We start from the raw sequence: 24852 nt of genomic DNA, 5'->3' as shown, positions 1-24852 counted from the left end.
AACCAGCATTCAGGAGATTTGCCCCTCCTCGTCCAGTGTCAGTGTGCAAGAGATGGAATTTACTATAAAACCATGCGATGAGAATCAGGACTAGCTAGGTGGGATAACCCACCATTTTTTGAAATACAGATTTTTCTAAACCATAATTAAGAAGTCTACCATTTGTTGCACTTGCACATTTTTTGTCAAGAGGAATTAAGAATCCGTAGTTTATTTAAAAGATTCACTCATCATGGGGGGAATACTGCATGCGCTTACATCTATAGAACATCTTGTAGAATATAACCTCCCAAAAACAAGGTGCTAAAATATCCCATCTTGGACTCAATATCATCTGAAACATAAGCAAGAATATATATGTACAACCCAGGAACTAAAAACAGCAATTGTGTGAACTATATTTCCACTTCATATTGAGAGTTATTTATCACGACTTAAGGATATTCCAGCTCGATCCAAAGCCATCAGTCCTCTGACTTCTATTGGCAATGAGGTCATGTAGCTGTCATACTCTATCCTTAATTCTTATTCCACATGCGCCCTGTTTTGTTAGATAATCTGTTGCTTTATTGGCTTCCCTGGAGCACTCATTGCCAGCTAGGTCTCCAACCCAGCTTAGAGTTGTGGCATGGAAATGTCAAGACATATTGCTAATTTATAGAGGGATTATTACTGGGTTGAAGTTATGGGAGAGTTAGCCAAGGTTCTTCCAAGTGGGATTGAACTTTTTATTTTTCGTTTGCTTGGTAATAAAAGTGGTAAGATACTAAGATGGTTGATTTGCTCAGAGTGATGCTCCAGCTGAAGTGGAGTCTGTGGAGATGGTTATCTTACTTGGTTGGCCAGATTCTGGAAACGGCAAGGCTACCAGAAGAAAAGTAATCGATCTCATCTGTAACACTTGCAATGATTTTCATTGAATGTAAGTCCTAAAAAAGCGATATTGTCATGGAAGATTTGCATAACAAAGGATTATGACAAATTGGCTGCTGCGCTTTAGTCCTGCCTCATCAATGGCTGCTGACTATACCTGCTGCAGTAGCAGCAGTAGCAGTGCTTAGAGTACCTAAAGTGGATAGAATTCGTATCAATTTCCAAATCTTCAACAGCATTTGTTTTGAGCTGGAAACCGAAATGTAGAGGTCTGTTGTCACCAATGCTCAATAAAATTCCAAATCTCTCTTGTTTCAGTCTCTTTAATCTACGTAGAATAGATTCTCGAATCAAAATCTTCAGTTTCCGACCTTCTCATGTTCTGCTGTAGCCTGAGCAGTTCATCTTGGGTTTCTTCGACCTTGGGATGTGCACTGTCCCCAGAGGAAAATGCATGAATATCATTCTTGGCCTCAATCCAGCTTAGCCCCGGATCCTTTTCCAACACCAATCCTCGTATCTTTCGTCTCATTTCTGCTACACAATCCCATCTCCCTACTGCAGCATAAAGATTAGAAAGAAGGATATGGGTTGCACTGTCTTCTGCATCTAATCTTAGAACTTGTTCTGCTGCATGAACTCCTACTCTCATATTTCTTTTGATGACACATGAGCTTAGCAAATTTCTCCACAGTTCCAGATTATCTTCTCTGTAAGGTGATTTGACTATCATTTCCTCTGCCTCCTCCAATAGTCCAGCTCGACCCAGCAAACTTACCATGCAAGAGTAGTGCTTAAGGCCCGGTGATAAACAACTTTCCTTCATTAAATTCCACAGGAACTTTCCTCTCTCCACCAACCCACTGTGGTTACAAGCAGAGAGAAGAGACAGAAATGTTATTTGATCCGGTCTTAAACCACAATTTAGAATCTCTTCGAAGAGCTGCAATGCCTCCATTGCCATTCCATGGTGACTATATCCTCCAACCATCGAGTTCCAGCACTTCAAATCAGGGTTTGAAACTTGGGAAAATATTGATTTAGCAGAATGAAGGTCACCATTTTTGACATACATGTCTACCAAACTACCACATACAGACATTTCAGCATCACATCCCCTTTTGACTACTTGGGAGTGAATCATTTCACCTTGTTTCAGTATTGCAAGGCCTGCACATGCGCCCAATGCTCCACTGAGAGGAAAACTATCAATCTTATGGCCATCCCGACACATTCCATTGAAGAATTTAATTGCGCTCTCCCCATTAGCCATTCTAGAATGACCTGCAATCATTTCAGTCCAGAGAACAGCATCCTTCTCTAAAATCATATTAAAGACCTTTTCTGCGGATTGAACTTCAGCATTGGAGAAATACATGGACACTAGGGTACTTCCTATAAAGACACTCGTATCAAATCCTGCTTTTGTAACTTGGGCATGGAGAGGTTTTCCATTATTTGAGGCTAGGAATGAAGCAGTCGCTGATATGATGGCTGCGTAAGTATACTCATCTGGCTTAGGAAGAGACAATTCTTGCAACTTGACAAAAAGGGCCATGGCCTCTTCTCCTTCCTCATTCTCTGAGTACCCAGCAATCATCGAGTTCCATGAAACTAAATCTGGATTTTCCATTCTAAGAAAGACACGGAATGCTTTTTGGGTATCACCAACATTACAATACATGTCAAGCAGGGCATTTTGCAAAGGCAAATCAACTAGTGCATTTGAAATGATAACTTGGGCATGAATAACTTGCCCACAACGATAATCTCCCAATCTACTACATGCATTTAAAACCATTGAATACGTAAACTCGGTTGGAATAACACCCGTCCTTACCAACCCACCAAAGAGCTCAAGCCCATCCTTCACTTTATCATTCTTTAAGTACCCATATATTACAGAATTCCAAGCCACGACATCTTTATCGTTTATAAACTCGAAAACTCTTTTCGCAGATTCCAAATCCCCACAATTCGAGTACATCCCAAGTAGGGAGGTTTGAACGCAAACATCATTCAAGAATCCAAACTTTACAACTTGGGAATGAAGCAAAGAGCCAGCCAACCAATCCTCCAGAGAAGAAGATGCTTGTAGCAAGCTCGTGAAAGTAAAACCGTTTGGCCTCAGGCACTCAACTCCCATTCGCCCATACAATTCGAAGGTTGAAACCGCATGGTCTGGGACTCGAGAGTAAGCCGCGATGAGTGCATTGAAGGAAACAAGACTTCTGTGAGGCATTTTGTCGAACACCAACCGAGACTCCTCGAGTGAGCCACACCGCGCATACATGGAGAGGAGATTGTTGTTCAGATAGGGAGTTTGGGCATCGAAAGTTGTGGCAGAAGTTAGGATGAGGGCGTGGAGTTGACGACATTTTCTCAATGAGGTTATAGTTATGCATTTTTGTATGAGGACGGCCAAGGTGGATGTCTCATACAATGGTGGCATCAAAAGATGAGATATAATTAGGTGAACTTCACCCAGCAGAACTGCTGAGTTTGTATATATTTTTGCAATCTGAAAGGGAAGAAAGAAAGGTTAAGCGGGCATGTGACTCTGAGTTTTACGGTTTCAGGGTAGGACATGGTAATGGTGCCGTTTTCCCGAGAGCAATATATAAATACGACTTGTGCATTGTCGCCTTTACAAGTGCTAGTAAACTAAAACACGAAGGACATGGTAATGGTGCGATTTTTCCGAGTGCAAAATATAAATACGACTTGTGCATTGTCGCCTTTACAAGTGCTAGTCAACTAAAACGAAGGCGAAAACGCCATCGTTTTGAACACTGGGAAGATGCATCGAAACACGTCGTTCGAAACGGACGGGTAGAGAAGCCGATCGGCAAAGCTTATTCCCCGGCAAAACTTTGCAGTCTGAGAAAAATGTCCGATGCCTCTCGTCTTTGTAGTCTGATCGACGAGTATCTCCGTCCATACACGGTTGTTTTTACGATTCTCACTCACTTCGGGGGTTTCGTTTCATAAACTTTCCTTTTTACTTTTTTTTCTTTGTTTTGTTTTGTTCCTTTTTTCTTTTTAAAAAAATTTTCTTCGAATTTTTCGACCATCGTTTCTTGAACTTTCTACGACGGTTTGCAGGAACCACAGGCGGCGGTGGTTTCATTAACCAAAGAGAATGAGAAAGCGATTCTGATAGCTCTTTCTAAGGTTCTGTCTCTTCTCAAAATACTACTCTTTGCCATGCGTCCTCCATTCAACCCTAATTTCTGTCATTCAGCGTAACCCAATTCCTTTCTGTTTTAGGTCGTGAAAGAAATTCAGCTTTGGACTCGAAAAATTGATCGCTTTTCTGATGATGTCTCTGCTCTCTCTCTCTCTCTCTCTCTCTCTCTCTCTCTCTCTCTCTCTCTCTCTCTCTCTCAATAACAAATATAAATGGTGAGCTTAATCCAACAATATCCTAATATTGTTGTCTGGGCAGGGCAAGAAAGTGGAATCGCCCTATAGCAGTGCATGCTCATGTAGCTGCAGCGCACATTCCGAGAATGACCACTGTTTGGCTAAGATCGTAGCTAACTTGGTATCATTTCTTTTTTATCTTGCTGAATTTGACCTTGTGCGGTGTGATTCTTTTAGCTACATTGATTATATTCTTTAGGTTTCTTTTGTTATTTGAGTTTGACCTTAGTTCAAAATCGTAGCACTAAAATTAAACATTTTCCTCTTTGATGGTTCTTTCCGCTCTCTTCTTGGTCGATGCTATTCAGCCCAACAATGTCTTGTTTTCATCCATTTATGCAGTCTAAGGCATTGTTGAAAGGAGACGGGTGAGGAAGTTGTGTCAACACCCGTGTAACATGCTAATATTGATAGGAAAAGTTTGTATGTCCAACGATGTTACTCTGTTAAGAAGGACAGAAGTCTTAAGCCTTCCAGGAATGCCCTTATATTTGTTATTTCTGAAAATCTTGTTGCTTTCTGTTTTCTTTATATTCAAATTAGCCAAGTTGGAAATCCTCTCTTGCCAGTGTTTGGATTACCGCATTTGACTTCTTGATTTCACATTTTTCCTGGCAGGTAGTGTTGCTAACTTTTGATAGCCAGTATGTTCGACATCTGGCAGGAAATGCTATTAGTTTCGTTTCAAAGTTTTTAGCAGCATCTGTAAGTTACAATTTGCAGTTGTAAAAATTCAGTTCATGCACTTTGTGCCGTGCATTATCTTCATGGCTATGTATGTTTTACAGGAAGGTGAATGGGACAGATTCATCCATTTCCTATGCGTTTGCATGGAATTGGCCATTGCCAATGCACTATCATATCCTTCTGTAACATCAACCACTGAAGCTGAAGACTCAAATCATGATTCATTAAACTTATATGCTGCTGTAAATCCTAGACTGAAAAAGGCTGACTTGTCTACAGTGGCTGGCATTATTCAAGTTCTACGTAATATCTTGAAGTATTTGAAGCAAGATGCTGATGATCACCTTCTTGAGATGTTTTTAGATTCTGTAGATTCGTGTCTTTCAAATGTGCGTTGGGATCTATTGGATGAGATTTATGAGGGTAGGAACAGGGGCACTCAGAAGAGTTCTTCTGCGGATGCTTCATATCTCAGAAACATCAATGGATTGGAGCCGCGTGTCATGTTTCTTGGAATGTTTCTTCAACTACTCTGTTCCTTGGTTGACCAACTTGATTTCATGGAAGCCGCAAGTGTTTCCATAGATAAGCATCCAATTCATCTTAAAATCGTGAACCTCGTGCCCAAATTTTTACACTGGTGCCTTGGTAAGCAAGGAGAGTATGCCGATGCATGCATCCCTCGGTACTTTAGACACAAGTTGTTGGTATGGCTTGACCTTGTTTTTTTGCTTGATAAACTTAGAAATTCAATGAACTTCATAAATCTCAACGAGGATAGCAAAATTAATCATTGTTACTCAAGTTTATAGGAAAGATGGTTGTACTTATTACCTGTATATGGACAAGGACCATAAATATATGTTGTCACTTTTATAGGTCCAACCTCTCTTTGTAAGAAGTCCTGTCTAACTAAATAAATTAAAATGTATTCTGCAGGTCCTAATGATCAGGCTTAGTTCTCAAATACATCTGAAATGTTCCATTCTTGTTTCATGGTTGCAACTACTCTATACCTACTTTCAAGAGCTTTTGTGGCAGCCCATAACTCAACCTGAGTCTTGTCAGGATCAGTGTCTAGAAGGTTCTCCATTTTTATTGAGTGTTTCTGATGTAGAAATGCGTGCCCTGCACTCACGCCATATACAGAGGCAGGCTATTTTTCTTTTCATAAAGTATTCCTTCAGTTTGATCAGTCCGAAAGCAGACAATGACAAGCAATGTGAATGCATAACTCCAAACTCAGGCTTAACCTTAACTTCTGACCTGGACTGTTGCTGTAGAAAGGAGGGTTTATTAGCGCTCTATAAGTGGTTTCAAGGGCATCTTCTAGCTGAAACATTTCTGGACCATGAATTGTATTTTGAAAGATGTATAACCTTTACCTCATCTTTCCTCCAGTTATTCTTGCATGAGGTTTGTCTCTCCTAACTCTTTGAAATTATTCTTAGGGGGTATCATGTTACATTTTTTAAGGTCAAATCTAAACAGAAATCCTGCATTTTCACATATTTTCAACTTGAATTTTGTGCATGATGAAATTTTGTATTTCTTCCTTTTATATACTTTTAGCCTTTCCTAGTTCCTAGTCCTTAGCTTGTATTTAGGTATTTCAGCTTGTATACTTCCTGTGTACTTGGGCTATGCTTATTTACTTGCATTAATAAACTTATAAAAAAAAAAAAAAATCTCTTATTACTTTAATATATATATACACTTGTTGGTTTTGGATTTTCCATCATCCCATTTATTTGGGTCAGTTTCATGTGTGTGTAGCAAAATGTGTAAGTGATCACACACATGCAGGCGTGGCCGCGTGAGCACACACAAAATCTGGTGTAATTTCCATCATTGCATTTAGTAGTAGAAGGAAATTCTTGACCTCTGGCGAGGAAGGATTTCAGAGGCTTCAGTATTCTTGTATGTTTTGATCAGCTGCTTCGTTTGGCATTTATATGGGATGGGGGGTGCTAATTCCATTTCCCTTTAACGCTACTTCAACTTGGTGTTTTAGAGGTTCATGTTTTCAAGAAACACAACAAATTATAGGGGCTTTGAACATTTTCCAATAAAAAACCAGATGATCATTCAAAGTGGATCCTTTCCATTCTATTTCCACATGTCTTTCTATGTATTCGTATGTGGTAAGCAACCAGGTAGCTGTTATAATTTTGAATGGAAGAGGACATGTCCCAAAACTATTTTTAATATGATGTATATCTATTCTCTTCTTTAGGTTGGCAAAGGGGTAATCAGGGTCATCAGGCTCAGAATGAAACTTGAATTCTAATCTTGGGTACATTTGAGATGATGCTGGACCTTTAATAGCATAGGTGTTGATAGGATAAAAAAATTGTGCTATGCAAGGAAGAAAATCTCCAACAGGTTACTGGAGTCATGGTTGTTAAGTTGTTGCAGTGGCATATTGTTTATGAACTCGGAAGCCATGAAATTATTTTTGGCTACTTGAGATTGATCATTTTATCAATGTACAAAAGCATTAGCAAAACAAAAGTCATATATGAAGGCCATTGGAATTTCTTTTACTGTTTTAGAATTTTACTTTTGGTTCACTGCAATGTACCATTCTTCCAAATTCTATTCGTTCTTCTTAACACTTATATTTTCTGTTTTTCTTGAAGACTGTCTATATCTAATTTCCCGTCTCTCTTAAACTGTAGGACGATATGCTGTTTAAAATGCTCTTGCAACTGCTTGGTGTACCCTTCTTACCAGAGCAACAGTAAGCAATTAACATGCTGGTCATTTTACTTGTTGCTTGTTGGTAATTCAGTGGCTGGGAACCATTTTTAACAAGTTCTTGGATTTTACTTATGCTTCGCAGAGGAAAAGGGAATTTTCAGGATGTGGAGGAGGATACTCTTTTTCATCTTTCAAACCTTTTTAATCCTATCCACTTATTCCATCTATTTCTTTTAGAGGCAAGTTTTGCATCCAGAAATTGGAACATCTAGACACACCCTCCTCCTTTTATGTGTATTTTTCTTTTAAATTGAACTAAAGTCACGTTGCATTAAATGGAGTTGTAATGTTCTTCTCGTTATTACTTGTAGTTACACTATGATCACCAAGTCCTTCTTGATTACCTTATTTCAAAAGACACAGGAATCAGTTGTGCAGAATATCTTTTAAGGTATTCACACTGGTTGCTTTGGCTCACTTCGCAATCTCTCTCTGATTCAGGCATGGCTTTGACATTTACTTGCTCTTGTTTTACATGTTCCTTCATAGGTGCTTACGTATGGTATGTGACTCATGGTGCTTATTTGTGGAATTTTCATTGGATGGGAAAGGTATAAATCAATCATCTTACAAAAAAAGAAAAGTGACACTCGGCGGCTCCAAAGTTTTGGCAGATGTGATGCCTAGACTTGTGAAAAACAACGAAACTTGTACGTCAGTTGAGAAGGAATGTAAGCGAGACCATCAATATGGCCATAAAAAGTATATAGCACAGCCATTTGAAGAAGCCAAGGAGTGTTTGCTTTCGTTGAGAAATTCTGTTGAAGGTCTTCACGAGAAGAATCTGTTTCCGTATAATCCAAAAGTGCTTCTGAAACGGTGGGTTTCATAACCATTATGTCATTTTGCTTCTGGTAAATCTTTTATCGTTATTATTTTAGTTTAATTTAATTTAATTTTAGTTATTTTGCACTTACATGAAAAAAGTAATTTGTAAATTAATATATGGTAAGTTGCTGAAGTCAGGTACCTAAAACTGGCTCATGCTCTTTCTAGTGTCTACAATATGAAGGAAATGTCTAATGTATTTGTCAACATACCCACCCCTTCAATAGCGACACACTCTTATCAATGTGAATACATGTTTGTGCTCTTTAGGAATAATTATAGAATATAGAAGTGGTAGTCTGTTTTTTACGAGTATTAATAACTACAATTTATACCCAACTTACACCTTTACGCAATGACATTAAAATTTAAAACTCTGTTTGTTAGATGAATAGATGGGTGTTGAATTTAAGTATCCCTTTGTATCACCTATGTGGTGCTTCATGTATGAATATATTGTTGTGCATTACTTCATGCAGAGGGGGTTTGAGGGAATACTTTTTGCTCTTTTTTCCCACGAAAGGAAATATTTAATGTATCCTTGGTTCTTGAATGTCTATTCTCTTATGAACTAATGGACTGGCCTATTGATAAAGAACTTGGAGATCTTGGTGAGACCAACTTATCAAAAAAAAAAAAATCTTGGTGAAACCAAGTTATCCCAACTGCTTACTCTTTTCTTGCAGTTTGACAAGATTTCAGGAGCTCTGCTTGAAGAAAGAGAGATTTTTTTGAGGAATTATTTAGGAGCTTCAACCCCGACAAAGAATGCAGAGTGTCGTTTGTTTCTTTGGAGTACAGGGTGTCAATAAGACCATATCAGCAGCCGGAGAGGCTTTAGCTGTTCTAGATTTTTCAGATGAATATGGTTACTGGTGATGGAAACAGATCAAGGCAAAGTGTGACAGCAATAGTTGCAAATGCCCTGTGCTCAAAAGCTTGTCTCGAGTCCTTCCACAGTGTTGTTACAGAAACAGGCAATTGAGGTATTTTAAATTAAAATAATTTTGTTTGATTTATTTAATTTGATATACAGATTTGCTTTTTAAAAAAATGTGTAAAGGAAGAGACGTTAAATGTTGCATCACGAAGCGAAAAATGTCTGCATGCATGTTAGAACTTGCTTCTCTCTCAACTTCTGGTTATTTGAAACTGCGTTTCTCCACTCTTTTTTTATGTGTAGCATGACCGCGGAGTTACAACTTTTTGCAAGTCTTTCCACGGAGTTTCAACTTTAAGAAAGTCTTTTAGGCAAATGGATGTATGATTGTATTCCCCCCGATGGATTCTTGTGAAGTGTGGGATTTGGCATATTCTTCGAGGCTGCTTCTGTTGTGTTTTTAACGACACGATGTGAACTGAGTAGAGAGAGAGAGAGAGAGAGAGATATCAATGATGATTCGTGATTCGTGAGGCATTATGCATGACCAAAGCTCTTCAATTCCGACAAGCCGGTACCATTTCACCATACAAAGAGACTAACTTATATGAGCAACAGGAAAAGATAGGGAAAAGAGATGCAAAGGAGACAGGCCGGTTTATACCAGAAATTTTTTTTGATAAGTAGGTTTATACCAGAAAATTAATTTTACAAAGATGACTAAACTTTAAAATGTAAATGCTCGTAGGATCAACTTCTGTTCAGAAAATCAGAACTTTTCTGGGCCCATCAGCTTAACCACCTCATATATACATGTCTTGAGATATCATGAACATAAGAATCCATCTTACTTCTGGAACATAACAGGAACAAGTGGTCGAGCTTATGCACTTTTGATAATCAGCTGAGCATGGTTGGATGCCCGGATTGGAGCATCCTTTTGATCATGTCCATTCCAAATGCAGAATCTGATGAACTGGCCAATTCAGGCAGAACATAAACTCAAAATTCCAATTATGAACAGAAACTACCATCAGAGATACTTCTAAGAAACAGCACCTAATTAAGAAAGCAAGAGCAAAGCATGAAAGGAAGTCAACAAATCTCCAACTAAAGCCCATAGATTTTCATTTTTTAAGGCTTTGATATGTAACTCCAAGCACATAAGTTTAAATACCCCTTTACAAGGATGCAGTTTTTAGTTCAGAAGAACAATAAATAGAAAAAAGAAGTTAAAGAAACAGAACAAACTCGTAATCAACTAAAGAATAGCTTGCCAAGAGCCAATCTGTGGGCATTGAAGAATGGATGGCGTTTAGGTCGAGTAGACAGAGAGTGATGCAACAACGTCATCACATGAAATCTTTTTGTTCATTGATTTGTACGACATGCATCTCAATTCACAACTTCACTAAATTCAGTAAATGCATATTGGCCCTAGTTTAGGAGGGAAACTATGTTTGAGTTCTAAAGCATCTATCTATGCATCTCAATTCATAATTTAATAAACTACTATTGTAGGCATGACCAACTGGACCAAGGATCAGAGACCATAACATAGCCATCGATATCTGCCTTCTAATGGCCTTTCTCTGGTAAATATGTTATTTCATGTTTCTAGTAATTGTAACGACAAACTATCAGGCTTCATAACCAACTATGAAGGAATTTAAAAAAGAAAAGCCAAAAAAAAAAAAAAGAGTTTTGTTTTTGTCCTTGGTGGGGTGGGGGGAGGGAGGGGAGGGGGTGACAACTACTCCTCAAAACCCTGAGGGGTAACTCAATTGGTTAGGCCTTGGGTTTGCTCCCCAATGGTCACTAGTTCGAGTCATCTCAGGGCCACTGGAGGTTTACCTGGCCGTTAACTTCAAAGCCCCATGGGATTAATCGAGGTGCGCGCAAGCTGGCCCGGACACCCAAGAATAGAAAAAAAAACTACTCCTCAAGCTGGATCTACGTCCATGACCTATTATATTAATCATATAATTTATTATACTGACAAAAAATGGACTGTGTCCACAATTTCCCTGAAATTCCGTTCAGATTATCACAACCACATATGTACAGCCACTTTATCACTATGATACAATTCCATCTTTCGTTTGATGCACAAAAATTTCCTGTAGCCACTCTTCTTCCTGGACGCCCTCACACATAAATCACAATTTCATGCCTTCAAAACATCTTACCCCTACTTATTAAAAAAAAAAAAAAACATCTTACCCCTATCCTCCTTGTTGTAGGAATTAAACTATCTGAAACAAAATACAGGCTCAGATACTGAACCAAAAATAAAGTCTTTTTTTTGTTTTTTTTTTTGAAAGTTAAATAAGATAATTTTATTGCCAAGTAAATAGGCATAGCCCAAGTACACAGGAAGTATATAAGAGAGAACACCTAAATACAAGCTAGGAACTAGGAAAGGCTAAAAGGCAAGCATGAAAATGTTAAAATAAGTAGACTTCAAATAAAGACATTAGAAAACTAAATTAATAGGGACACCACTGAAATGAGATGAGACAAAAAGGCAACTCACCTTGGGATAGTGATTTCATAGGGAAATGAGACAATGCCTTCACGATTTGGTATAGGAGGAACATGATCCTTCTTCTCATTCGCAAATTTTATGATTTGAAACATTACCTCACGGAGAGATGCTTCAAGTGCTGCTCTGCGAACACTTCTCTCCTCTACTGCACTCTCTGCACTCAGATAGAATGAGGAAAAAAGGATATCAGATACCTTAGGAGTGCAAAGCACTAGAAAATCTCTAATTCATGAACAATAGGAATTGTACCTGCTGGATCAAACGCAAGTTTGGAATGATGAGACTTGCTAGAATGTGCTTTGGTGTGTTGGGCCACATTCAAACTGATATACCACTGTTCCCAATGTATGCGTTCAATTTTATTACTGAACCAAGAAGGTTGTTTATTTTTCTTCTCTTCATAGAAAGATAAGCATATCTGCATCATTGTTAAAGTGGTAAAATTGGTGAGATTGTTGGGAAAATGCAGAAACGACAACATCTTGAAAACATAAAATATGACAAGCTCTGGCACAGAATAAAATGTGTGATGCAAAGTCCCACATAAGTCACTTTCAGTTATAGAATCTATTTGCACATCACAAAAATTCTTTAACGTACTAGCCTAAATGCCAAAAAGCAAGATAAAAAAAATTATGACAGTATGCAACATGAAATGAAGTGATAATAGAATTTTCGGAAGCAAAAAATCCCAAATCCTAGGAAAGTAGGGGTGTATAGGAACTGATCGAACCGGCCGTCACCGACTGGAACCAGACGCGGTGTCAAGAACCGGCCAGAACCGGTGGGTAGGCGGTAGGAATTTGGTGAAACTGACGTCGGCCGGTTCGGTCTAGTTCAAACCGCCGAACCAGCTGATATAATATATATATATTTTTACGTAAAACAGCGTCGTTTTACATGTACCATTTAGGAAAAAAAAGAAAGAAAAGAAACGACGTTGTTTGATTTAATAAACCAAATTAAACCAAATGGCGTAGTTTGGAATTAGGGTTTGAATACCCCTGGCCCCCCTCCCCTCCCTCTTCTTCTCCTGATATCATTTCTCTCTTCATTTTCTTACTCCTCTTTGAGTCTCACGCAGCAGCATTGCCTCTCTCTCTCTCTCTCTCTCTCTCTCTCTCTCTCTCTCTCTCTCTCTCTCTCTCTCTCTCTCTCTCTCTCTCCTCGCGACGTTATCTCCATTCTCTCTCTCATCACACCACCGAAGGAACACCGGCAAACCAAATGGATTCACGCCGAGACAATGTTGCCGGTTTTCTCCCCTTAACCGGCCGGTTTTAAACATGTTTAAAAGTTGTCGGTTTAGTTCTGGTTTTGGACCGAAACTAAACCGTAGCTGTCGGTTTTCACCCCTATAGGAAAGAGACCAAATTTTGGATTTCCGCTAAAACGAGCATTAGATATACATTATACACCTAAACCAGACTGTGTCTATGGTAGATAAAACATGATTGAACCATCATGAAAAAAAAAAATTAGACTTTAAGTGGCCAATAGAACTTTAAATATTGACAGTCTGACCCTTCAAAAGCATTCTACAAATTTATAATGAAGATCCATAGGATATTCACAAATTACCTACATATCGTATTAATATGTAAAACTTATAGCCACTGGAAAACCACGGACCTGACTTTTCTTGTTTGGGTGTTTCTCTACCCAGCTAATGAACTGTTCAATCTTCTCATCTATTTTCTTTTCAAGTTCAACATCTCCGCATTGCACCTATACAATAGGAAAGTTTAATTCTTCAACCAAGCAATGAAAGTGCTATAGCTAAAAGACTGAAATGCAAGGTATGAATAGCTCTAAAAAAAATACCATATATTAGATGTGATGCCATAAGATAACTGCATAAAGGTCAACTCAAAGATAACCGCATAATGACAATGTAGAAATTTTATTGTTACTTGTGTCAAAACAGGTGGGAATATGCAGTGTAGATTGCAACATGATTTACAGTGGCATCTAACAATGTCTTAAGAGTATATAGGCAAGTGAATGCATATTTCAGTGCGAACTCATTTCACAACATTATTCAGTCAAGAAAAGAAAAAGGCCATTCAACACAACATTATTAATATTAGTGAGCTATTCTTACACATCTAATAAGAAGGGGAATGCATGACTGTTGATCGCTTCAGTAAGCCTTCACCACTATAAAAACATGGCAAACGAAGATGCGTACAACTAAAAACAACCAATAAACAGAAGAAATTCTGAACCACTTACATATGTAATTTCAAAAAGTTCCAAATCAACATCTTTGGGCCGCACTAGACCTAAAGCCCGATGAAACACGATCGTGTGTAGTATGCCTGCACCCATTATCACTAATATGTCAAATAAAATGAAAACAAGTAGTGTGTTCCTTCTTTTTTTTTTTTGGGGGGGGGGGGGGGGGGGGGGGGGGGTGGGGGGTAAGAAATTGAAGATCTTACTGAAGAACGCAAAAGGCATGGCTAAAAATAAAGCTATCACGGTATAAATAGCACCGTGCAACTTTACAAAGACAATAGATTTCTTGTAACAGGGAAAAACAAAAGATAGATTTCTTACACATCTTAATTGGACATGCTATGTTACCATATAACCATAATAACCTCAATTCCAAACATGAACATAGCCATGTGCATAATTAATCAATCATCATTCACGTACAACATACAGAATACTCCAGGTAGTCTTCTTATTAAAAATAAATAAATACTCCAAGTAGTCTTCTCATTTTTTCTATTGTTTCATCATAGAACATTCTGCAGAAGAAAATAAATGTTACACAAAAATGCATTGTATTTTAATCTGCTTAGATATAACATCCTTCTTTTTTTTTTTTGATAAGTAAAAGATTTTATTGATCCACGTAAATAGGCAAAGCCTGAGTACATAGGGAGTATACAAAGAGAGCCTAGTTACAAACTAAGTGCTGCGAATGGTAGCATAAAAGTTGTGAAGACTTGTTCCGTTCAATAAAATCCTTCTATGATGCTATAAACAAGTTTCTATCAACATCATCCCCAGATCTTCAATAGCTCTGAAAGTATGACATACTGATAAAACTGGTTTTGAAAACCCATTCACACCCATCAAAGTTGAACAAATCATGCTGCAACTCACCCTAAAAATTATCCTTAAAAGTAAAATGCAAAAGGGTCTGAGACTCTGATACACATGCCAAAAGCACATACTGAGTCCAAATGACGAGCATTAAACAAAAAAACAAAAAATTACCATGTTCAGCTCACTTCTGAGCTTAAATTACTTCATAATCTTAATGCCCATATTAGCACTACAAGAAACTATAAATTATCCAATAACACAGTCTAGTAACTGGTAACATATTTTCAAATTAGTAATGCACCCGTAATTATTATACAAATAAAATTAAACTTGATGCTGGGATCCAGCAAAATTGCCCAAATTTTATAAATTGAAGAACTAAAAGTATAATATAGTAACCGAAAGAGGCACAGCGGTAGTTACATATACAAACAATTCTAAGTACAAACTTATATATATATATATATATATATAAAACATATACAAACAACTCTACAAGGCAGGCCAATTTTGAAACGGTATCTTACAGCGTAGAACTTCCCCTATCTCGAAGTGCTCCACTTCCTATAAACAAGAATTTATTAAAGATAGCAATTCACCAATAAAAAAACACCCAAAAATTCTATAAGATATAGACAGATAAAATAAAGCCAATGATTTTCTTTGACCCTTTGTGTGTGTGCTTGTGGGGGAAAAGCTTACCAATTCTTTGAGTTGGCAAACTTCGCAGTTCATGGTGCCCGGTAACGAAAGGTTTTTTTGTTTTTTTATTGAAGTTAAAAGACGCAAACCCTAGCCGTCTCGAACCAAGTTTACAGAGAGATTGATCGCATTCCTGACCGGAGTGTTCGAAGTTTTGAGCGTAAGCAAATCCGATTTGGGTTGGGAATATGCGGGTAAGATTCATAAACGAGACCCGGTGAAGATTTGACCCGGTTTGGATAGTGGGTTAAATTGAGATAAAAGTTTAAAATATTATTTTTTAATATTATTATTATTTTAAAATTTGAAAAGCTTGAATTATTATTATATTTTGTGTTGGAAGTTAGAAAATTTGTAATAATTAGATGAGATGAATCGAGTTGAGTTACACTAATCTTGATAACCAAACGCTGTCTTATAATTGTAAATAGTAATATTTTGTAAGTTTTATTAAGATGAGTTTAATTTTTTTAGATTAAAATTAGTTTAACTTTTTAAGTTAAAACATATTAAATAGATTTAGATGAGTTTAATTTTTTTTTTTTTATAAAAAGTTAAAAAAATAATATATTCTATTAATAATTAGTTTGAGATAAGTTAAATTTGATTTAATAACCAAACACAATCTTATTCTTATATTACCTTTTGACCCAATTATATGATTGAGCTATTAGGACGATATGAAAATGCTTTGAAAATTTCTATTCTCAAGCTAATTTGTAGAACGTATTTATTAAATTTGTTATATAATATAATTTGATTTAAAATATAATTTTTAAATTTAAATTTTATAAATCAAATCTTACAATTAAAGTAATTTAAATGATGTATTCTATATATCGATTTGACAATAAAATAACTTAATATTTTATTATATCTCATCTCATCATAATTGTTAAATATCATTGTCCTTAAAAATCCAAAAATTCAAGTAAGAGGGTGCAATCTTTTTTTTTTTTTTTTGAAGTAATAATTCCTCCATATTCCATTTATGAACTCAAGCATTACACAGATTATCCTTATCCAAAATATTAGAAATGAAATATATCCATAATATCTCATTGTCTAAACATAAAGGTACCTTTGCTAACTCGTGAGCCACTATTGTTTTCTTTATATACAAGCTGTACTTTCCATTCATCTCTATAGGATAGAACCTTCTTTATATCTTCAACTATGTGACCATAATAAGTCATAACTCCATATTCACTCTTTACTGCCTTGATGATTACTTGAGCATCCCCTTCTAGTATCACCTTTCTAAGATTTAGATCCCTGCACATCTCCATGGCTTTCCATAGAGCAAAGCATTCCGCTAGTTCAAGTTGATAGACATGACTTCTTTGATCATAAACTAAAGCCTAGACCTCCCCTTCCTCATCTCTAATTATAACCCCTATCCCCATTTTCCTATTCTTGAGATCTAGTGAAGCATCCCAGTTTGCTTTTGCAAAATTTTGATATGATTTTTTCCATTGCTGCTTATTTCTCTCTGCATCTGCTAAGGGTATTTTATCCTTTCAGGACTTTTGTGTTAGCTAAAATTCTTCAAGACCTTCCTGAGCTGGCTTTATTACTTTATTAAGATCGCATAATCTATTCTAAAAAATAAACTCATTTCTTCCGAGCCAAACTCTTCTCATTTCTACAGCAATCTCCTCCAACTGTGCCTTACTAATCTTCCCCATCATCTTTTCATAAAGATCAAGAAAGTAATCTTCTGCACTATTCCATTTCTAGACAATACTTGGGTCTTCTGCCCATACATCATTGGTTGCTAGACATTGCCCCAAAACATGCATAAGTGACTCCTCTCCTTTGAGGCAGATGGGACAATAAGGGTTATCTACAATCTTTTTGTAAAATGGGTTATTCTTTGCTGCTAACAAGTCATTGCCAACTTTCCAAAGGAATAACTTCAACACCCTAGGTACATTTAGATCCCAAATATTTCTCTATCTATTGTCCATTAGTTTCTCCATAGATGTTTATCTCTTAACTTTTTTTTCCTTTCTATCTCCACAAAATAAACACTCTTTCCTCTGAACAAACATTTTTTGGAAGGACCCCAGATGAGCTTATCCTCAGTGCCCACTTTGCTTGGAGGAATACCACAAATTTGATCTACTTCCTCTTTTTCAAAAATGGATCTTACTAGATCTTCATTCCACTCCCTTCTATGCTTTTACCCTAAAGTCCTCCCTAAGAATCGAAATTGGTGATTGAACATAGTAGGAAGATGGTATAGATAACCATTTGTGGCCCAAAATCTGAATTTTGTTCCCATTTGACACCCTCCACCTCAAATCCTCATTTAACAGATCTAAAGTTGCCCAGATATTTCTCCAAATTAAAGAATGTTTATAGCCCATTTTTGCCTCTGGCAAAGGGGAAGTTCTGTAATATTTTTCTCTAAACACCACTGCAGCCATTGAGTTTCGGTTTCGAATAAACCTCTACCTTTGTTTTCTTAGTAGTGCTGAGTTAAAAATATCCAAGTCCCTGAAGCTAAATCACCCCCTTACTCTTTTGTATCCCCATCTTCTCTTAGCTGCTCCATTGCACTATACTCTCCTTTTGTTGGTTTCCCTACTAGAATTTTGAGAATATCACATTAAGATCTTTACACAAACTTTTTGGGAGTTTGAATATACTCATGTAGAAGTGGAAATGGCTTGTAACACTACTTTTATCAAAACTTCATTCCCTTCTTGAGAGAGAAAGTTGTTATTCCATTTGTTTATTTTCCGCCAAACGCTCTCTTGTATACCTCTGAATGTGTTGTATTTTGATCTTCCCACCATGGCAGAAAGTCCCAAACACTCTTCATAACTCTCACATACTAATGCTCCCCCTGCTTTCAATATACTACTTTTATCTTCTGCTTTTGTGTTATTACTAAAGAAAATCGAGGTCTTGTCTTTGTTAAAAAACTAACCATAAGCTTTCTCATACCTCTTAAGCACCCCTTGCAACCTGTCCCACTCATCTCTTTTTGCTCGTTCAACTGAAACAATCATCCACAAATAGGAGGTGATTGATATTGGTTCCCACTCACCACTTTAACTCCTTTAGTACAACCCATATGCTCAGATTTATTAATTAAGCCTTCAGCACATAATATGAATAGATAGAGAGACAAGTAGGGGTGGGCAGTGAGGCCAGCACCCCACCTCCCACCCCGCTGGGCATATATTTATAGATATTTACATAAACATTTATATCAAATATTTATATATTTCTATAACATCACTTCACTCTTACGAATTGATACTGAGAGCCTCACTCAGCGGTTCAGACGTGTAACCCTGGAGACATATGGCTCTTCTGCTGGGTCCTGACTTCCATTACCTCCAACTTCTGGGAAATGGAACCCAACTGAATCAAACACACTTCTACACATTTTATGCTATCGGAATGATGAAACAACCTCGAATTTTCTGAAGAAGAAGTATAATTTTCCAAAAAACTATAAGAAACGCGAGGTGTGTCGTCTAGGTAGAGCAAGCTGTTCTTGCGTTCATTTCGAATTTGCAGAATATCCCATAGTTTTGCATGTATTCAGTAAAAGATAGCCAAAGCAATAGGCCCTTTATTTCAAGCTGTGGTAAGCATCAGGTGCCTTGAGAAGTGCAGTGATCTTTGTATATTAATATCACAGTTGTGTTCATTAGGTCAATCTAAAGCCCGAGTAGAGATAAAGGGTGCAGGATTCCTGAGACATGTCTGTGAAGGAATGGTGGATTGTATTCTTTGTCATTCATTTTCATCATATAAAGTCGATAGATTCGTATACTAATTACATACTGCATATATATTACGATTCTCTATTTTCTTCTAGTTCTCTAGTTTCCTTCGCTCGCTTTTAGCTAAACAGTTCACATTCTTTGTTATTCGTCCCCCCTCTTTGGTTGAATGTTATGTTATGTTATGCCTTACTGGCAATTAAGGCATAACATTGCATTATCTTGCTTGTGTCAAGTACTGGTATATCTTATTAACCTGCTTTGCGAGGTTGGCTATTGTTAATTGCATTCATATTTGTCAAGCATAAAACGTGCGCATGTTTCTAGTCTGCGTGGACTGTAAATTAGTTTTGTTCAAACAAGTGCCAAAGAATTTTTTCATAATTGGATTGCTCTCTACTTTACACACCAGTCATATCTTCAACCAGAGTACATGGCAAAAATGCAAAAGATGGTATGTTTTAAATAATGATTGATGAATAAGCAGATTAATCCTAATGGTACACAAAAGGTTATAGATAAACATCAAGGTAGAAAAATCTAATGCCCTCTTCTGTTGTTTATCCCCCTGCCAGTGTCCCGCTTTCTCTAGGTTGTAATCATAGACACTCTTTAACTATCGTTTTTGCTGTAACATGTGGATGACTAGGGTGAACATCATGCAAATTTACAATAGTTACGCACCCTTTCGCAACAAAGACATCAATCTTCAGCTTCTCCAAACTGTTGGTTAGATTGCTATCATAATTACAAGTAGCGAGAAACCCATTGAAACAGTTCTTGTGATGACCCGCTTTTGAGTGTATTTTCGCTGAAATAATTGTTTTTATTTTAATTAATATATCAGTTATTTATTTTAATTTATTTGCGTTTTAAAATTGGGTTTTAATTTAATTTAATTTATTTGAGGTTGTGCTTTATTTCTTTTAGTTGTTTTGTGGTTTTAATCTTTTTGGCGGTTGGTTTCGTTTTCCCGGAGTGAGGACTGGACCTCATCTATTTTCGCATCTTTTTTCCTTTTTTCTCTTTTTCCATTTTTCTTTTTCCCTTCTTTTCCTTTTTTCCTTCTTTTTCTTTTTTCTTTTTTTTTTCTTTTTCTCTCTTCTCTCTCCCCGATCCCGAACCCCCCCCGTGCTCTCTCTCTCTCTCTCTCTCTCTCTCTCTCTCTCTCTCTCTCTCTCTCTCTCTCTCCTCCCTCTCCCTCACGCCGGCGTCCCTTTCTCCAGCCCCTACCGCCGCCGTCCGGCCACCGTTCGGCCTCCCACCGGGCTCATTCTCTTCCTCTCCCTCCGGTGCACCACCCCACCCAAGCTCACCCCCAATCGGCCGGCCATTTGGCCGGAAAAAGCCCAGCAAAGCCGCACGGTTTTGGCTCCGATCCGCCGCCGTCGCTCCACCTCCGGCCACCATTTCTTCACCACTTCATCACCGGTCCCTTGCCGTCCTAACCCACCCATTTCCGGCCTCCAACGACCACCGGAACAGCTCCTACGAGCTTAGTTTCCGTTTTGGGTAATCCGGCCATTTCCGGCAATTCCGCCGCCACCCACGGCCAACCACCACTTCCAATAGCTTCACAACCATCCCTAGACCATTCCCTATCAATTTCGTGTCCTAGTTTATCCCCGTTCAAAAGTGGGTTTTTCAAACCCACGGCCACAGTGAATTTTCACTGTGACGTTGCTGTTTTTCCGCCGTTTGCAACGCCGCTTGTTTTCTAAAATTGCCATATAGCGCTGTAAGTATTTTCCAAACTCTATTTTCAGATTTTAATATATATTGCTCATTCAATTATTTACTGTTGTTGGTTGTTGATTCCGGACTGAGTCCGAGGAATTTCGGGGGTCGGATGGATGGAGGACGGAGTTGTCTGTTTAATTGATTTATGTTGGTTGGTTATTTTATTATGCATTGATATGGCATTTCATGGTGCATGCACGTGTGTTTTTGTTTATGGGTGAAAAGCCTGTGTATTGGCGTGAGTGGTTTTGCAGGTGCGTGTGTATCACGAGCCCAAGCCGGGATGGGTTATTATCTCGGTGGAGCTCTTCTGGTCACTCGGGAGCGGAATAAACTGAGTGATGTCCCCTGAGTTGTCGAGAGAGATGACGGGAGCGGGGCTAGGGGATGCTTGGCTACGAACGCGCCGGGTGCAGAACCGGGCATCGCCCTACTCACCGACTCCGTGGCCCTTCGCTGGCGAGGGCTAGAGGATGCTTGGCTACGAACGCGCGGGGCGCGGAACTGGGCATCGCTCGTTAGGTGTCACATGCGTGGTGGTACTCTACGGCGTGACACTGGAGCCAGGGTGTGCGGATGACCCCTAGGGGAGGTCATGGTGCATACGGTTAAAATTGGATAATGGTTTATGAGGCCAAATGGGACTTTTGGCGTGGGCCAGATGGACTTCTGGCGAGATATTAGGCCGGATGGACTTCTGGTGAGATATTGGGCCAAATGGACTTTTGGCGGCCAAATGTGACTTTTGGTGTGTTGTTTTTTGGAAAGGACGTGTTTTTGGGCCAAATGGGTTTTTGGCGTGCGTGGAAAACTGGTGTTTACGGGCTTTGGGCATTGGGCATGGTTCATGCATCTTGTTTGAGTTTTATGTGTTTTTATCTGGTAGTGTTTGGGTTTTACTTACCTGCGGTACCATTCGTGGTTCCGTAGCTTTTGGTGCAGAGTTAGAGGACGATGAGGAGGAGGCTGAGCCCGAGGATGCGGCTCCGCCGGGTTGCTGATGCTATCTTTTTTATTTGTTAAAGCTGTATTTGTGTTTTGTAATATTTTATCTAAGTACGTTTTAAACAGCTTGTATTACGTTAAGAAAAATTCTGGTACTAGTTATGACTATCGTTATCCGCTGCGTGTTTCTCTGTACACATCTGTTGCCTTGCACACACTCGGCACCCGTCGATGGGATGGTGACCCGGGTTGTCACCATCCGGACGTCTCAATTTCCCCGTGTTCGGGCGTGGGGATTTGGGGGCGTCACAGTTCTTGCTATCCAAGCAGCACCACCCCGGTGCATTGATGGAAAACTAGTTATGCCGAAGTAGACTTCATCATTCTTCCACGATAGCAAGTCCAAGATTTGTAGCAAGAGCTAGCCTAATAGTGCCTAAGGCCGTCGGCTTCAACCAGAGTCACAGACTAGAGGATATGCAGCTGCCCAATTTAGCTCATATTCACCTTGCTGCACCATTGAGCATGAGGGGTACCATATAAACCAACGAACGCGTCTTAAGGCTGGGAATACACCACAAATCATTAGTAGGGGGGGAAGTTGTTTCTGTTACGCATTTTTTATGGCATGCACACCAACATGTGTTCTTGGTATGTTCTTAGTATAGGTTACAGTACAAACCTGATTGCCAGCACTGATGTTTCAAGCTTTGGGTTAGGTAGAAGACCAGATAAAAGAACCATCATTTCGAATGACTAGATTTCGAAGCTGTTCCACAAAATAACTTTCGTTCCTTTTATTTTTGGCTGCTTGTTTATCTTTTTTCTATCAAATTTGCAAACAAAGAAAAATAGAAGGTTCAAAAGAGTTGGAACCAGAAACTTACCTGATCATTACAGCCAAGGGAATTGACAGTTTTAGAAAGTCAAGAATCCCATGAAATGCTTCTTTTGAAAATCCATTCCATGTCTTCTTACAGGAGGGAGATATTCGAATATAAATTATCAATGACAATGCATTGATCCAATAAGATATGGCATTTGCCAGAGCCGCGCTCTTATTTCCAAGGTTGGACTTAAATACCAGAATCCAACAAATGATTTTATGAGATAATGTTATAATTATGGGTGTAAAAATAAACAGAAAAATTGGCCTGACCTCACCGGTTCACATATTATATATTTTATTAAATTTTTATATTATATATAATATATTCTATATATATTATATATAATCTTTTATATATAATATATATAATTATGTATGAAATAATATATTATAATTTATAACATAACATTTTAATATTAAACATGAATGTTTATTTGATCATATGTTTTAAATATAAAATATATATTAAATACATTTTATTGCCTAATAAATTTTCAACATATTTTTTTTGATAAATATATCAGTAATACTAATATACTAAATATATTAAAATTAAAAAACCAGACCGAACTAGTAAAACCCGGAAGTACCGGTTTAAGGGGGGTAACCGATGTGTAATCGGTTTTAAAAAATGCAAAATCGGTATTACCAGTTTGGTCATAAATTTTGTTCAAAAATAGACCAAACCAGATCGGTTACACACTTAGTTGTAACTCCAATGCTAACCATTGGAGCTACCTTACTTTGGGTTTTTAAGAATCTAACATGACACTGAAGGATCGCAAAAGCAAAAATGCTAGGTATCATGAACCGTGCATAAAGACCAACTTCAACTGAGATTTCTGGATCTTGTCCGAAGAATACAAGGATGTGGCTGGCATTTGCCCATATAAGGGCAAGGGGAATGCAAACCAGTAGAAGAACAAGCATAGCCCTCTGCATGTATACCAATCAGGTGATACTGTTTTGCACCTAGGACTGACCACAGAATGAGTCTAATGCACTTGCCATTCCAATCTATCCAACCAAAGAGAGAAACTAAACTAAGATCATCGATCATATTAAGAAATGTTTGCAGCTAGTTAAAACAAAGATCGAGCAACTATTAAATTAGAGAGGAGGAGAAGAATCTGAAGTAAGGGAATTATGTTCATTCCCACTAAAGAATTTGAAGGAATCCAGGATCTTAGATGTTAGATTTACAAGATAGCCTCAACGGGCTCAACCTTCAGCATCATTCAGATGAAATTGGATCTGTTCCAATAACATTAATCAGCTCCCAGGTAATTAAATTATAGGCAGGATTATACATAGACCACAAGCCTTTGGCAGCCAAAGCAGAGTATGCATGCTTCTGGCTTGGAGAAATCAATTCCCCAACCAATTCCTTTCCATTATACTAATAAATGAGAAAGAAAATACATGTTCCAACTCTCTAATTAAAATGGCATTAATTGTGTTCCGTTTTTCTTTCTAAAAGTGTTTTAAAACAGTGATTAGACCTTTGATTCTGGAGCGAGTTTATTCAACACGGCACTATTTTCTATAGTTTCATGTTGGATGCCTCCATTGAAAAGCATTGTGTATATTTTCTAGAATTGGAAAATATTTTAAAAGAATAAATTTTTAGACAAGTTTTTTAGATGAGCTTCTTCGCGTATATGGGTTGAATGTTCAGTAGTTATGAATATGATCTTGTTGGTTGCCGCTCAGATTGCTTTACAAGGAATGCTTGGACTGAAGAAATCTTCTAAAGCCTCGT

General features: G+C 37.9%; 3 protein-coding genes and 1 pseudogene across 6 annotated transcripts; 1 reads left to right on the top strand and 3 right to left on the bottom strand.

The window, feature by feature from the left end:
* Positions 1–304: 304 nt before the first annotated feature.
* LOC122296562 (pentatricopeptide repeat-containing protein At3g50420) lies at positions 305–3494 on the bottom strand. Its single transcript, XM_043106366.1, has one exon. The coding sequence runs from the start codon at positions 3323–3325 to the stop codon at positions 1202–1204; it is 2124 nt and encodes a 707-aa protein (XP_042962300.1). The 5' UTR covers positions 3326–3494; the 3' UTR covers positions 305–1201.
* Positions 3495–3531: 37 nt separating this feature from the next.
* On the top strand, positions 3532–9994 carry LOC122296567. 2 transcript variants are annotated; one of them, XM_043106373.1, is made up of 13 exons: positions 3532–3819; positions 3979–4047; positions 4144–4197; positions 4322–4420; positions 4918–5004; positions 5088–5693; positions 5926–6402; positions 7668–7729; positions 7832–7928; positions 8061–8140; positions 8239–8568; positions 9264–9563; positions 9761–9994. In XM_043106373.1, the coding sequence occupies exons 1-12, from the start codon at positions 3763–3765 to the stop codon at positions 9310–9312; spliced, it is 2067 nt and encodes a 688-aa protein (XP_042962307.1). In that variant the 5' UTR covers positions 3532–3762; the 3' UTR covers positions 9313–9563; positions 9761–9994. The 2 variants fall into 2 exon arrangements, with proteins under 2 accessions (XP_042962307.1, XP_042962314.1); XM_043106380.1 differs by lacking the exons at positions 9264–9563; positions 9761–9994 and having other exon boundaries at positions 8239–8251; positions 8364–8508.
* Positions 9995–10114: 120 nt separating this feature from the next.
* Positions 10115–15944, bottom strand: LOC122296578 (autophagy-related protein 101-like). 3 transcript variants are annotated; one of them, XM_043106383.1, is made up of 7 exons: positions 15771–15944; positions 15596–15632; positions 14241–14326; positions 13638–13733; positions 12255–12423; positions 11994–12159; positions 10115–10516 (listed from the first exon to the last, which is right to left on the bottom strand). In XM_043106383.1, exons 1-7 carry the CDS (start codon positions 15801–15803, stop codon positions 10402–10404), a joined length of 702 nt encoding a protein of 233 aa, XP_042962317.1. In that variant the 5' UTR covers positions 15804–15944; the 3' UTR covers positions 10115–10401. The 3 variants fall into 3 exon arrangements, with proteins under 3 accessions (XP_042962317.1, XP_042962324.1, XP_042962328.1); XM_043106390.1 differs by having other exon boundaries at positions 10115–10433; XM_043106394.1 differs by lacking the exon at positions 13638–13733.
* Positions 15945–19056: 3112 nt separating this feature from the next.
* On the bottom strand, positions 19057–24101 carry LOC122301600 (annotated as a pseudogene).
* Positions 24102–24852: the final 751 nt, after the last annotated feature.

Source organism: Carya illinoinensis, chromosome 2 (assembly GCF_018687715.1).
Source record: "Carya illinoinensis cultivar Pawnee chromosome 2, C.illinoinensisPawnee_v1, whole genome shotgun sequence".
Taxonomy (NCBI): domain Eukaryota; kingdom Viridiplantae; phylum Streptophyta; class Magnoliopsida; order Fagales; family Juglandaceae; genus Carya; species Carya illinoinensis.
This window is presented reverse-complemented; position numbering and strand designations above follow the sequence as displayed.

What these genes read in the sequence shown, in the direction of transcription:
- LOC122296562 (XM_043106366.1), bottom strand. Translation starts at nt 3,325, where the DNA reads ATGCCACCATTGTATGAGACATCCACCTTGGCCGTCCTCATACAAAAA.
- LOC122296567 (XM_043106373.1), top strand. Translation starts at nt 3,763, where the DNA reads ATGTCCGATGCCTCTCGTCTTTGTAGTCTGATCGACGAGTATCTCCGT. An exon ending in AGTATCTCCGTCCATACACG is followed by an intron (nt 3,820 to 3,978) that starts GTTGTTTTTACG and finishes GACGGTTTGCAG; the next exon opens with GAACCACAGGCGGCGGTGGT. An exon ending in CCCTTCTTACCAGAGCAACA is followed by an intron (nt 7,730 to 7,831) that starts GTAAGCAATTAA and finishes TATGCTTCGCAG; the next exon opens with AGGAAAAGGGAATTTTCAGG.
- LOC122296578 (XM_043106383.1), bottom strand. Translation starts at nt 15,803, where the DNA reads ATGAACTGCGAAGTTTGCCAACTCAAAGAATTG. An exon ending in TTTGCCAACTCAAAGAATTG is followed by an intron (nt 15,633 to 15,770) that starts GTAAGCTTTTCC and finishes TCTTGTTTATAG; the next exon opens with GAAGTGGAGCACTTCGAGAT. An exon ending in ACTTGCGTTTGATCCAGCAG is followed by an intron (nt 12,160 to 12,254) that starts GTACAATTCCTA and finishes ATCTGAGTGCAG; the next exon opens with AGAGTGCAGTAGAGGAGAGA.